The following is a 14,157-nucleotide window of genomic DNA, read 5'->3' as shown; positions in this document are numbered from 1 at the left end:
TCGATCTTGCCAAGGCCGCCGTAACAGCTATCGGCTCAAAATCCTTTTATATATTGATTTGGTACAGTTACACGTATCGGGAATTTGGTACAGTTACACGTATCGGGAATTTGGTACACGTATCGGGAATACATACGACATAGCGATTGTGAACACGATTATCGATCATGATCATCACGATCATAGTGTATCAATCACGATTTGAAACACGATGGAATAATATTTACCGATATGAACAGTGATGTGGCTTTTATTGAAATTCTTAAGATACTGTTTTGATTTTGACGATTTACGTGTGATATGATTCAACGGATGTTTATATGAATCGTTTAAAATAAAAAATTTCTGCCTTCAACTTATGATATTTCGCCTTTTCATTTCGGCTTCCCAATTGAAGCCCCGCCCGTAGGGCAGGTACCGTTGCTTGTAATAATAGCTCACAAAAGAGGGAGGAGAGTTCACTTTGAAATGTACTTTTCATCGAGGCATCTAGTCTCGGGAACATATTCTGGTTTTAACAAACAGTTATTACAAGACCGTACCAGCAGAGGGTTTCTGCATTGTCAATATATTCCAACATGATTATATATACTCGACATATATACATACAACTATAAGAGACCCAGTGTGGGTGGGTCACCATTTTTCCCAAATGGCCAAACGGATCTTCGTCAAACTTTCAGAGGTTCATCAGTGAGTGTCAGGGTGAGTTCACGGCCAAAAAAAAACAAACAACGTTTTTTCGAATAATTTGAAAAAATAAGTTGAATTTATATATTTTTTATTTGCTCTATCGTTCCTGAGCCTTCCAACAACGTGAAAAGTAATATTGAATGATCCCAACCCCATTCCTTCGTGGGTGTAGGGAAGTAGTTTCAGCCACCACAAAAAAAAACAATTGATTTCTTCAAAATGCCAACAGGATTAGATCAGTACTGGGCAACGCCTGGTAACCCTGCTAATATGATCATTCTAAAAGTGTGAAAAGACAAGTAAATCACACGATTGTAAAAATGGAATTCAAATTATATAAACACTTTATACAAACCACACCAAAACCATTTTATATTGTCGTATCAGCAACGGAGGGGAAAATAAATAAATAAGATTTTCATTCTTCAACTTCAACGATAACCATTTTTTTTCCCCACACAGTAACCCAAGGCTCATCAAGGAACTTGTTCGAATATCACATTCAAGACAAAGACAATAGCAGACATCAGTACACTATTACATGAATTTACATAGCCCCAAGTGGGCTGATGGTCATCTCTTTAGTTTGTAGTTCAGCCAACTGCTGATTTTGGGGGACCCCATGGGTGTCCTGCTGATATGAAAATGAATCATCTACGACTGGGACATCCTGCAGACCATCGAATAGAAGGGCTGTATCAGGTTTTAGAGCAATCGGTTGGTAAATAAGGGATGAGTAAGGATCTGACGTTTGAGTGGTAACCCCTCCCCCTCCCCCGCCCCCTTCCGGGAGCCCCCATGATCCAAAATCGAAAGATCAAAGCCCGACTGATTGTGTGGACGACTGTTCTGAAATTTGACACGTGAATACAAGACAATCAGCCAGGTGATAAGGGAGTAGCAAAAATAGCAAAAAGCTAACGGACTGACAGACATCCGGACATCATGACCCATTTTATAAGTTAATCTCTTCGAGGATCGAGACGAGATGACCCAACATGTGGTACATGCGATTTGAACCTGTGTTCCTTGCATTATGAGCCAGGGCTTCAGATGGAAACACTAACACTTGCTTTTGAGGCAAAAAACAAAACACCCCCAAAAATACACCAATTGACAAAGTTGTGGCACATCTGAAATTGTGGAAGCTGTTGTTCTTTAGATTGGAATTAAAACAAACCACGTCTGTATTTACATTGTGGATGGTCGAGATCCTGCAGTGTGTTTCAAAAATATGGGAAAATTCCATCACTGGAGCTAAAAATATAATTAGCTCCAACTGCAGACGGTTGGAGTGCTTGGATGTGGAAATGGCCTTTACGTGTTGATTAATTACCGTGCAATAACCTGTGAGGCTGGCACAACAGCCTCTGGAGGTACTCGCACTCACCTCTGAGCTGACTAGCCTGAGTTCAAATCTCGGCCCAGCTATAAAGTGTCATCCTGGCCAGTTTTTTTTTTATAAGGTGGAACAAAAATGTTTGGCAAACTAAACAAAATATTGCCAATTTTTTTTTCTTTCTGGAATCAATGTACTATTTCTAGGTAAAAGTACCACCCTCCTCCACCTGAGGAAGTGTTGGAACCCCAATAAAAAAGTACTGTATATTATGGCCCTGCCATTTCCAGGTCCGACAACACTCCCTTAGTATAGAAATCAATATTACACGAGTCTCGTGGTCAAACGGTGTCCGCGTTTTTGTTGCGCACCTACAGAAACAGATAAACCTCCTTTATAAGGAGAACCAATATCTACTGCTTTCTTTCCAGGCATTATTGAACAGCTAATCTATAACTGTTTGCCAATACATTGGTCAGCAATTCGTGGCTGCATCATCTTCTTCTTCTTGATTCTCTTCCATTCCTTATTTCTATGTGACATGATCTTTTTGTCAAATCGAATAAAACGCCAGTATAAGATTAATCAATTATTTTGCAGAAATAGCTTAGAATAGCACGTATTGAGCCAGGATAAGTATCGGTCAGCAACATTTCCTGCCCGGTCGGTATCGATTGGCAATCAGTCAAACGGGTTGTAAACAATCGTGTTTGATTAATTTGGTATCTTCTGACTTACGAGTCTGTATGCAACTGTGTCCAAATCCAATGGGATCCAAATCCGATCCTTCAGTCAGTCTCAATCTGGACATTTTGGTTGGAAGGGATTTCCCTGATGTTTGCTTTGGTTTTGCTGCTGGTTTCTGCCAAGAGTCTACTGATACCCACCTCAAAGTTTCTAACCCAGAACGATTTTGCCTCTATTGGGCCATGATGTCGAGGCCACCCGATACGATTCGAGTCTGTGTAACAGCAACAAGGATTCACTTTTTTGTGACTTTGTGAACTAATCGTATCCCTTGATCACCTCACCATCTTTCCCATCAAAGGTTTTCAGTCATGCAGAAATGTTAGTGTCCAATGACATTGGCATTTGCATGTGACGCGCATTCTAGATGCCCGACAAATACAAGCCAATCAAATTACGGATAACGGCAGTAATTTGATCTAGATTTTATTTTTGTAATTGGACAAAGATCATTTTTGGAACCATCTATACATTAGAGCAGAAATCATTTTCATTTGAATCCATCTATATATTACATATGCGCAGAGGTGAGAGGAGAGCTAAAGAGAAGGAAGGATTATAGGTTGAGATGCATCTCGACTCACAAATGCATCTGCAAATTCGATAGTTCCTCCAACGGTCTCCACTTTGAACTGTGTAAAGAACAGGTAGGATCTTCCCTGAGGTCTGAAACGGCAGGAACAGTACAAAGACGAGAGTTATTCATTGGTACTCCCCTTGCGGGTTTGGGTTAGTGTTGGAAAGTTATGAAATGCAATAGTACCAATAACCTTTCTTAGACGCCAATCAGGAAAACCATGAGGTGATTGGGCGAGTACAAATGATGACTGGGAGCTACCACCGACAACTTGCAATGAAAAATTCATGCAAAACATAAAATATTCAAACTTTTAACAACAACAACAACAACAACAACAACAACAACAACAACAACAACAACAACAACAACAACAACATGCATTTTAAGGCCATTTTCCCTGCTAGAGCGGGGGTTAGCCGTTGTTGTGTATTTTTGAGGCAATGTTTTTCTGGCCGGATGCCCTTCCTGACGCCAACCCTTTTAGTCACCTCTTACGACACGCAGGGATACGGTGTACCTATTCTAAACCGGGGTACACACCATGATCAAACTTTCAACAGCACAGTAATAAATGCTCAAGTAAGTAACCTGGATCCTGTCGCATTGTGCATACTATAAGCAAAACTGTGAATTAATACGAGTTTCCTTACAAGGAACTTCGATGTAGGAGGAGGCCATTAGGCCCATCAAAGCCTGTGCTATATTATAACCAACTTATGGTTGTTTGTCAATGCTTTATCCGTTTACATGCTGAGAGTCAAGCAAGGAAGCAGCACGTAGCATTTTTACAGTCTTTATTATGACTCGGCTGTGGTTCAAACCACCGACCTCCCAGACTCAGAGCGGATGCTCTACCATTACATCACCGAGGATGGTTAAATTGATGCTAAAAATCCACTCTGAAATTACACAACTGCCTGGAATATTGCTAGATCAACACTTCATAGGTAAATTATATCCGATTTTACTGAGCATGAGGCCCAACACAGAGAAGTTTGCAAAACTGCAGAGATCAATGACACCAGATACCAAAAATGAAAGAACATTGCTTTATTGGATGAATATGGCAAATTCACGGTCACACATTTGTTTGGAATTGTTATGTTTTTGACAGGGTCATAGTTAGATTAGGGTCGTAGAAGCTGTGTATGTTTGTAGAGCTGAAGAACTCCAAGTTGTATCATGGTGCATCTCAGGTATAGAGTTTATGGTCTTGCCCATGAGGAGACAGGCATTGTCTGATTTAGAAATAGCTACATCTATTTGTTCATCTGCTGTTGAACTGGAATAGGTTGGGCAGGATAGGGGACTCTCCAACTAAATATCATGCACACAGTCTTACCTCCAGATTGAACATGAGTATACTGCAGAGTCATCTGAAGCTCCAAGGCTCAAATGCCATTTCTGCAATAAATACCAGACCCACAACAATGGGCATTACACCTTCAAATAAACAGATTGATAATCAAATATTTAAAGTGTGGAGGGAGCGCATTAAATAAAAAGAAAAAAAAGAAAAAAAGAGGCCATTGAATAGGTTTTTCCCATAATGGCCAGCTGCCAGATGTGAGCCACTTAAAGCCAATGCTTTTGCTAATTCCAATTTTTAAGAAGTGAAGCTGCTTCAATATTTGGCTATGTCCATCTGTCAAAATGACAAAGAACCTTTCTAACCCACTGTGTTTAGTTCTAAAGGGTTTTAAAGGATATTTCTGAAGGGTAATTCCAAAGGGTAATTATAATGGGTTCCGTTTGTTTCTAGGCTTTGCTTGAATGAATGAATGATCGTTTTAAAGGCCATTTTCCCCACGAGAGCAGGGGTTAGCCTTGCGGGCCACATGACAATCATGGTTCCCTGTTTGAGGCAATGTTTTTATGGCCTGATGCCCTTCCTGACGCCAACCCCTGGTCGCCTCTTACGATGCGCAGGGATACAGTGTACCTATTCTAAATCGGGGTACACACCGTGATCATTCATCCCAGCGAGCTGGTACTCAATTTGCCGACCTCGGAAGGATGACAGGCTGAGTCAACCCCCCTGGTGTTACTTCAGCGATCGACCGGAATTCGAACCCAGGATCCTCGGATCCCAAGCCGGCACCCTAATCGCTAAGCCAACACCAGGCTCTTGCTTGTATCACATAAAAAATGCCAAACTGAACCACTTCCTTCGGTGCGATTGTTTTTATACATTCAAAAGAGGAATTTAACGATACGTCTGTCCGTCCATTAACATTTTGCTATTTTTGCTACTCCTCCCTTATCGCCCAGCTGATTGTTCTGAAACTTGACAAATGAATACAACACAGTATCCTGCGCAATCGCTCGGGCTTCGATTTCGGATTATGTGGGGCTCCCGGGATGGGGGGAGGTGGGAGGGAGAGGGTTACTCCCTGAAACTTTGGATCCCACCTCATCCCTTATTTACCAACTATTTGCTCTGAAATCCCTTCTACTTGATGGTCCTCAGCATCACCCCGTCTTAGAAGTTTCAATTTTGGATCAGGGGGCCTCCCAGGGGGATCAGGGAGGTGTCCCCCAAAATCAGCAATGTTCTGAACTACAACCTCAAGAGATGACCATCAGCCCACTCGGGTCTATTTTTCAGAGTAAAATGACCAAACATGCAAAGCATCTTTAAAACTCCAAAATGGCTTGAAAACCCACAGATTTGCACGTATCATTTGGCGAGTGTTTTCTACAACTTCGCTGGGGGAGCATTTCCCGAGCCGAGATAGATTCTCCACCCGTCAAGAGTGCAGGATGACTACATTTCAAATTTAATCAGCTTCTAAATTTCTTACAGAAAACCATGACTCGATGTATAAATATACAAATTTGAAAAAACACTTTGCACACTCATTTTTCAACAAAATATTTACGAGACTTCATCAAAAACTTTTTTCAGTAACATAGGTGAAGTCAGCCAAGCCATTTGGTGTACGATTGATTAAAAAACATATTTGAGATGTATAGTGAAGAGCATTTGCTAAAAATATATATAGACTGATGTTTGCACAATTTCTCACCTCATTTGTTCCCCCTTGAGCAGCATATGTGAATGTGCAGGTAAATGTATGCTGCAAAGTAAAAAAACAACAAAACAAAAAAAAACAATAAGACAAAGATTTGAATAGCAGGTAAGGGTTGCTCTGAAAACAGTGACAAAGGAAAGAATCAACATACACTACTCACAATAAGTTAGGGATATTGGCAGGTTCTTCGGTGTGGTTGATTTTGTGTATTAATTATGTTGAAAAAAGTTGTTGGTCCTAATTCTATGGATTAATGTGTGAAAAAACACAGCATTCTTGATTTCAATACCATAACCCTAACCCCTATAAATAAATAAAAACTCACTCCCACAATATCCCTAACTTATTGTGAGTAATGTATTGTCCATCTTGATTATCCCATGCACCCCTCTCCCTTCCACAGATCTCCTGATGTCCCTATTCCCTACTGTTGTGCTTCCCTCTTCCCTCCCACTCCCGTTATTAGATGTTCAACGTGTTAGCTCTTATACGAGCCTCGACTGAGTATCCAAAAAAAGAAAACAGTTTCTTTTGCCAACTGAGCGAGAGCGAGAGAAAGAAAAAGAAACAGAAAACAGTGTGTGGCCTTGATAAAAACATCGAAACACCGAATAAATAAGTTTCACCCGTTTCAGAATTTATTGATGGCGATCTGTGTGTAAACCTCCAAACCCGACTACATGGCTCTGCCACGAGTTGAAAGTGAACGCAACACCGGTAACATTTGGCCAAGACATGGTAGACCAAAGTAAAGCATTAAGCCATGAGATTGCAAGAGCAGAAATAACTTTGTGCAACATATTTTTCGGCGTATACATCGATATTTTTCCCCGGAAGTTTCTCGCACCTACCAACCCTTCCACCCCCACCCCCCCCCCCCCCCCCCCCCGCCCCGATTTGTACTGTACTTAGAGTCAATTTATCTATTGTCAAGACATTGAATTGCATTAACTTTTAAAATTGTGAAGTGTGATATTTTCTAAAATAAATTACATAATCTATGTATAATATATATATGTATACAAGCGTTACGCCTAGGTCACCCGTCGGGGAAGTGATGTGAGTTGACAAAGTGGAAGACGCAGAAAACATGCTATGATATGATATTTCGCTCACAAGGTTCAGACATACATGGAGGTGGCCATCTTGGATTTTGACGTGGCGACCCAATTTTCTATAGCCTTCTTCCTTATGCCTAGATACACCCACACACCAGATTAGAAGTTGGTACTTCGCTTATTTTTCAAGATATTCCACTCACAAGGTTCAGACATACATACCGGCGGCCATCTTGGATTTTGACGTGGCGACCCAATTTACAATAGAGTTCTTCCTTATGCCGAGATACACCCACACACCAAATTAGAAGTAGGTACTTCGCTTATTTTTCAAGATATTCATCTCACAAGGTTCAGACATACATGGCATCAGACATACATGGTGGCGGCCATCTTGGATTTTGACGTGGGTTGCACCCACACACCAAATTCGAATGCGGTCCTTCGCTTACGCACGCACGCCCACACGCACACACGCACGCACGGATGGACAGACACACGGACAGAGGGGAAAACCATAGTCCCCCTTTTGCTCTGCTGTGCGACGTGGGACAATAACTAGTGAGGCACCCGTTCCGCCAGAAGCAAACAGACAATGAGGAAAACGGCGAATGCTAAACGATGAACGAATAATTTCCACATTAAAGTGACACCTTCAGTCGAACGTCAGGCATTTACAGCAGATTTGTGAAGGACCTGGGCCAAAAACATACCCAGCATGAACGTTTCCATACCCAGTCAATGGCGAAATGGCAAATGGCGAATCTCATGGGTGGACACCCTCATGGCATTTCCTCATTATTCTGCTTTAAAATCAATAACTTATCTCGATATTTTCATTCCAAACAGCATCATTCCAATCACAAATTAATAATGTCGCATTAATACAACAAAATACAATGTTAAATCACAATTGCATTGAGATATTATCAAACCATCGTCATCTCCTTCACTTCCAGATCCGTATTGAACAAATTTCAAAATCATAATTCACGAAACCTCCTACCTATCTTAGGATACCCGCTGGGACCCCAAAACATTTGGCAGGCCTAGCCCCAAAACTGAGGAGGTAGTTTCGGGACAGATGGACAGACAGACACTCCTGTTTTATAATATACTAGCAAAAGTACCCAGTGTTGCCGGGCAACGCAGAGTTGCTTTGTGTCGGGGATATGAAGAGAGGAAAGAGAGAGAAGGGAGAGAGAGAAGGGAGAGAGTAGGGAGGGGAGGCAGAGGGGAGGGTGTGGAAGGGATGGGGAGGGCGGGAAAGGGATGGGGAGGACGTGGAAGGGATGGGGAGGGCGGGAAAGGGATGGGGAGGGCGGGACAGGGGCGGGGAGGGCGGGACAGGGGCGGGGAGGGCGGGACAGGGGCGGGGAGGGCGGGACAGGGGCGGGGAGGGCGGGACAGGGACGGGGATGGCGGGACAGGGACGGGGATGGCGGGACAGGGACGGGGATGGCGGGACAGGGACGGGGAGGGCGGGACAGGGACGGGGAGGGCGGGACAGGGACGGGGAGGGCGGGACAGGGACGGGGAGGGCGGGAGAGGGAGGGGGAGGGCGGGAGAGGGAGGGGGAGGGCGGGAGAGGGAGGGGGAGGGCGGGAGAGGGAGGGGGAGGGCGGGAGAGGGAGGGGGAGGGCGGGAGAGGGTGGGCGGGAGAGGGAGGCTGAGGGCGAGGCAGAGAGGGGGAGGGCGAGGCAGAGAGGGGGAGGGCGAGGCAGAGAGGGGGAGGGCGAGGCAGAGAGGGGGAGGGCGAGGCAGAGAGGGGAGGGCGAGGCAGAGAGGGGGAGGACGAGGCAGAGAGGGGGAGGGCGAGGCAGAGAGGGGGAGGGCGAGGCAGAGAGGGGGAGGGCGAGGCAGAGAGGGGGAGGGCGAGGCAGAGAGGGGGAGGGCGAGGCAGAGAGGGGGAGGGCGAGGCAGAGAGGGGGAGGGCGAGGCAGAGAGGGGGAGGGCGAGGCAGAGAGGGGGAGGGCGAGGCAGAGAGGGGGAGGGCGAGGCAGAGAGGGGGAGGGCGAGGCAGAGAGGGGGAGGGCGAGGCAGAGAGGGGGAGGGCGAGGCAGAGAGGGGGAGGGCGAGGCAGTGAGGGGGAGGGGGAGGGCGAGGCAGAGAGGGGGAGGGCGAGGCAGTGAGGGGGAGGGGGAGGCAGAGAGGGGGAGGGTGAGGCAGAGAGGAGGAGGGCGGGGAAGGGAGGGGAGGGCGGCGAAGGGAGGGGATACTTTCATGGCAAAGATCCTCATGGTCTTTCTACCTTGGTTCCTCCAGTGCATGGTTTTAAATGTGACACACATCCCTTCTTTACGTTCTGAGAGAGGTAATTGTCCGGAATAGGTTCGTAAATTTGCCACGTACGCCAATAGAGTCGTAAATTATTTTAAACACGGATATAAGGCCTCAGTCACACTGGATCGTACGATTTCTGGATTGTGCGATTGATGGCAATCTGGCTGAGGTACGACCAATCGTCAATGTTTGCTACGCTCTCCATTTGCGATCGCAAACAGCGATTGGTCTTAGGTGGTCTTAGGGGTCATTGTACGATTGGTGGTACGCATGGTTGTGCGATCACCAACGATTGGAGAAGATCAATCGCAAGATCAATCGTAGGTAATCGTGCGAATAGTGGTGGCGATCAGCGACCAATCGTACGGTCAATCGTGGCGACTTGCGACCGCTCGGACAATCAATCGTGGCGTCCTGCGATGGTGCGATGATGGTGGCAGGACCAGTAGCACGACCAATCATGCGACTACTTGACCCTCGATCATGCACGACTGGTGGTGCGTCCATGCGCGACTGGTGGTACGACCATGTAAGACCTGTCTGCGACCTCTTACGATTTGGAATCGCAGGTCAGAAGTTTTGAACATGACCATCGACCTTGCTGCGACTGATTTTGCTCTGGCGATCACCCACGACCTCTGCGACCAGTCGTGCGCTCTTTCTACGATTTGCCCGCGATTCACAAAATTTTCAGTCGCAGCTCGGTCGTAACCTGGTCGCAGGCCCGGTGTGACTGGGGCTTAACAGTATTAGATAAAAATATGATCATATACGAGAGATTATTATTATATACAGACTTGGCATTTAATGTGGAATATTTTTTTTGTGGGGGTGAACTTACTTTTCAAGATGACTTAGAACCAAAAGTTCATTGGAATTATGTTGAAATTATTCTAGATTTTGTTAATGTGACCTTAAAAAGAAACAAAAACCACATTTGACATTTCGAAGCAAATAAATTGATCCTTGAAAGTGATGTAAACTGATATCAAACTCAATTCATGGACAGTACTGTGTTAAACTTCTGTACGTTTTCCAGAAGTATCTCTTTATTTTGCACATTAGCCAAAAAAAATTTCAACAAAAACAAAAGCTAAATTACGACTGGGATTACGGACAGTAAAATTGCAGTACAGTACTTCGTGTAACACCCACCAGCATTCAGGAGAGCATGTACACGTCGAGAAATGCTGTTCACGAGATTTGCCAAGGTTTGGACAGGAATCGCTTGCCTTGCAGTGACAATAGTCTGCTGCAATTCACGCACAGAGGTAGGCTGCTGGTCCAAGTTGTCGATTTGACGAGTTAATTCTGCTCACAAGTTCTCTATCGGATTCATATCCGGGGACATGGCAGGCCACTCCATATGCTCTACACCACGGTCAGCAAGAAAGTGTTGGATCATGCGAGCATGATGAGGCCGTGCATTGTCACCTTGGAAGACAAGGTTTCCTCGAAAGGCTACACGAGCAAATGGAAGCAATGTTTCTTCCAGAATGACCCTGTACTTGAACTGGTTCAGGTTTCCATTCAGAACAACCAGGTCAGTTTTGCCCCCTGCATGAAAAGCAGCCCAAACGGTCACCCCACCACCTCCAGCTTGGACTCTTGGCACTATACAATCTTCGTTGTGGGCTTCATGCACTTGTCTGCGCACTCGGACGCGGCCATCTTGACGATAGACCAGAAATCTAGACTCGTCACTGAAGGTCACGTGATTCCAGTGTCCTGGCTGCCATTGACGGTGCTCTCTGGCCCACTGCAATCGGCGCTGGCTGTGTTGTCTGGTCAGGCGTGGCTTTCTCAGGGGACGCCTGGCACGATAGCCTGCTTGAACCAGTCGTTGGTTGACTAGCCTTCTGGATACAGGCACATTTGTCAGTTGCTGCCACTCAGCCCTAAGCCGATTAGCTGACTTGGTATGGCCATTGCAGACTAACCGGTGCAGCTGGCGATCATCTCTCCTTGTGGTTCTGTGTGGACGTCCTGGCCTCGGTATTGGAGTAGGCACACCCCTCTGAGCATTTCGTTTCAGGATCTTTGACACCTGACCTTGAGTGATGCCATACTGCCGAGCAATAGCAAGCTGTTTCATGCCAGAATTTCGTAAAGCCACCACTCCATGACAAAAAGCATTGTCAAGTTGATGGACCATCTCCAGAGGAAGCGGCAATAGCTTTTGTAGACGTGCAGCAGTTGTTTTTCACTAATACAGAACGCAACAACCCTTGTATACCCGATTGTGAAGCCAATCGTCAAATGTACCTGTCCTTACATTTTGTCACGCCAACTGTGATATAATCCTGTTATTGACTTCTTGCTGTGAAAGACAATCAGTGACATGGTTCTTTCAACAAAGACATCACCGAAGGGTAAAAGAAACTCACCAGATTGATATACTGAGTTCAGAAAGTAAACCCAAGTCAAGAAAAAAAAATATTCCATATTAAATGCCAAGTCTGTATTTCATTTTTTTAAAGCAAAAAATAATAATAATTTGTTTTAGGCCCCATAAAAAAGTATTATCTAATATCACCCTCGCGCGCATCACTTTTGGTAGAATTCCGATTATTTATTTTTTTCGATCGTCTTTTCGGTCTTTTTTTGCTCGAAAAGTGGACGATTCCTTCCGAATAACAACGAACGATTCCTTTCGCGCTCCGGAAGTCATCGGATTGATAGTTTTCATTTTTTTCTCCAATGGTATGTCTTTCATTGCAGGAAAGTTCACCTTACCAATCTTTGTTAAAGAAGTATGTATGTATTGTTCAACTTGCCATTGATCTTTCTTAAATAAGTACATGTATTGCAATAAGCTATACCAAAGTTATGCATTTGTGATGCCAACACATGAGTTATGATGGTGTTGGCTAACAAAGAGGACCACTGTAAAGTGATGGTCAATGATTTCATTTTTTTCTCCAACGGTATGTCTTTCATTGCAGCAAAGTTCGCCGTACCAAATAAATGCAATATTCTGTGCTATAAGATACAATAATTCTTTATGAGTCTGCAAATACAATAATTCTTTATGAGTCTGCGACGTGCACATATATCCCCTGGTGTTGGGCTAGCGGCTAGGGTGCCGGCTTAGGATCCAAGGATCCTGGGTTCGAATCCCGGTCGATCGCTGAATTAACGCCAGGGGGGTTGACTCAGCCTGTCATCCTTCCGAGGTCGGCTAATTGAGTACCAGTTCACTGGTAATTCCCTGTTTGTCGTTAAAAGGCGGCAAAAATGGTTGGCGTCAGGAAGGGCATCCGGCCATAAAACATTGCTTCAAAAAGGGGACCAAAAAACAACAACAACCACGGTTCCCGAAAAAGGTCCAACCCCCGCTTTGCGGGGAAAAATGGCCTCTAAAGGTGTTTTTTTGTTTTTTTTTATGAGATACTATATATCCAGGTTCTCACTGTTGATACTGTAGTTTTAGATGCAAACTGTTTTAAACTGGTTGTTTCAAAAGTTGATAGTGTGTGTATGGTTTTTTAATGTTAATTAATGTTATGCATTTGACCTTGACCGTCAACGCGCCAGCAAACAACACCGGGTGATATTTGGCTTTGGCAAAAAAAAAAAAAAAAAAAAAAAAAAACAACCCACCCTCCCTCATCACTTCTCCAGCCTGGATAGGGTGATAAGATTTTTTTTTTTTTTTTTAAGGGACCTTATATATATTTCATTTTTTTAAAGCAAAATAAGGTAATGTCGGAGTTTACGGGCGTAAACTGGATAGGTGGTTGTAATGTCGGAGTTTACGGGCGTAAACTGGATAGGTGGCTGCCTTCAAAGCAACTGCCTTGACGAATGCTTTGTCGAGTCTTACAGGTAGAGCAGTACCATGTCTTCCCGTCTGATACATCACCACGAGTAATAAAACCACAATGGACATTACATCGAGGGCAAATACAGTAATTCTTTATGAGTCTGCGACGTGCACACCACTTAATAATGTCAGGTATTAGAGCCAAAGAAGTGATATTATCATCCTCCATATCATGATCCTCCATTAATAATAATAATAATAATAATAATACATTTATTTTATATAGCGCTTTTCAAGAAGCCCAAAGACGCTTTGACAGAGTGCAAAAAAGACAAAAATCAATAGGTAAATAATCAAAGCAAAAGGAACGAGAAGGAGAAGAGATAGTCAGGGGTTAAATGCTGTGGGTTAAATGTTGAATGCAGTGCTGAACAGGTATTAATTGATATTAATTTTTTTTTAAATATTGATCCGTTCAGTTTGAGCACTCGGTTATGGCAGGCGGTCGTCCCACAGCTCCTCGTTTTATTGTGCCACAAGATGAAATTTTAGATGATAACGCTATGGTCGCGGAGGATCATAATATCACTTCTTTGGCTCTAATAGTAATACCTGACATTATTAAGTGGTGTGCACGTCGCAGACTCATCAAGAAT

General features: G+C 44.2%; 1 protein-coding gene across 1 annotated transcript in view; it reads right to left on the bottom strand.

Annotated features, from left to right (window-relative positions):
* Positions 1-14,157, bottom strand: part of MYDGF (myeloid derived growth factor) — a 44,194-nt gene that overhangs the window by 29,212 nt on the left and 825 nt on the right. Inside the window, exons 2-4 of the mRNA XM_068126726.2 lie at positions 6,389-6,439; positions 4,702-4,763; positions 3,364-3,445 (exon numbers count right to left, since the gene is read on the bottom strand). Coding sequence (XP_067982827.2) covers positions 3,364-3,445; positions 4,702-4,763; positions 6,389-6,439 — 195 coding nt within the window. The remainder of the gene's footprint in view (positions 1-3,363; positions 3,446-4,701; positions 4,764-6,388; positions 6,440-14,157) is intronic.

Source organism: Myxine glutinosa, chromosome 10 (assembly GCF_964187855.1).
Source record: "Myxine glutinosa chromosome 10, kmMyxGlut1.1, whole genome shotgun sequence".
Lineage (NCBI taxonomy): Eukaryota > Metazoa > Chordata > Myxini > Myxiniformes > Myxinidae > Myxine > Myxine glutinosa.
The sequence above is the reverse complement of the archived record's forward strand: the minus strand, read 5'-3'. Positions and strand labels throughout refer to the sequence as shown.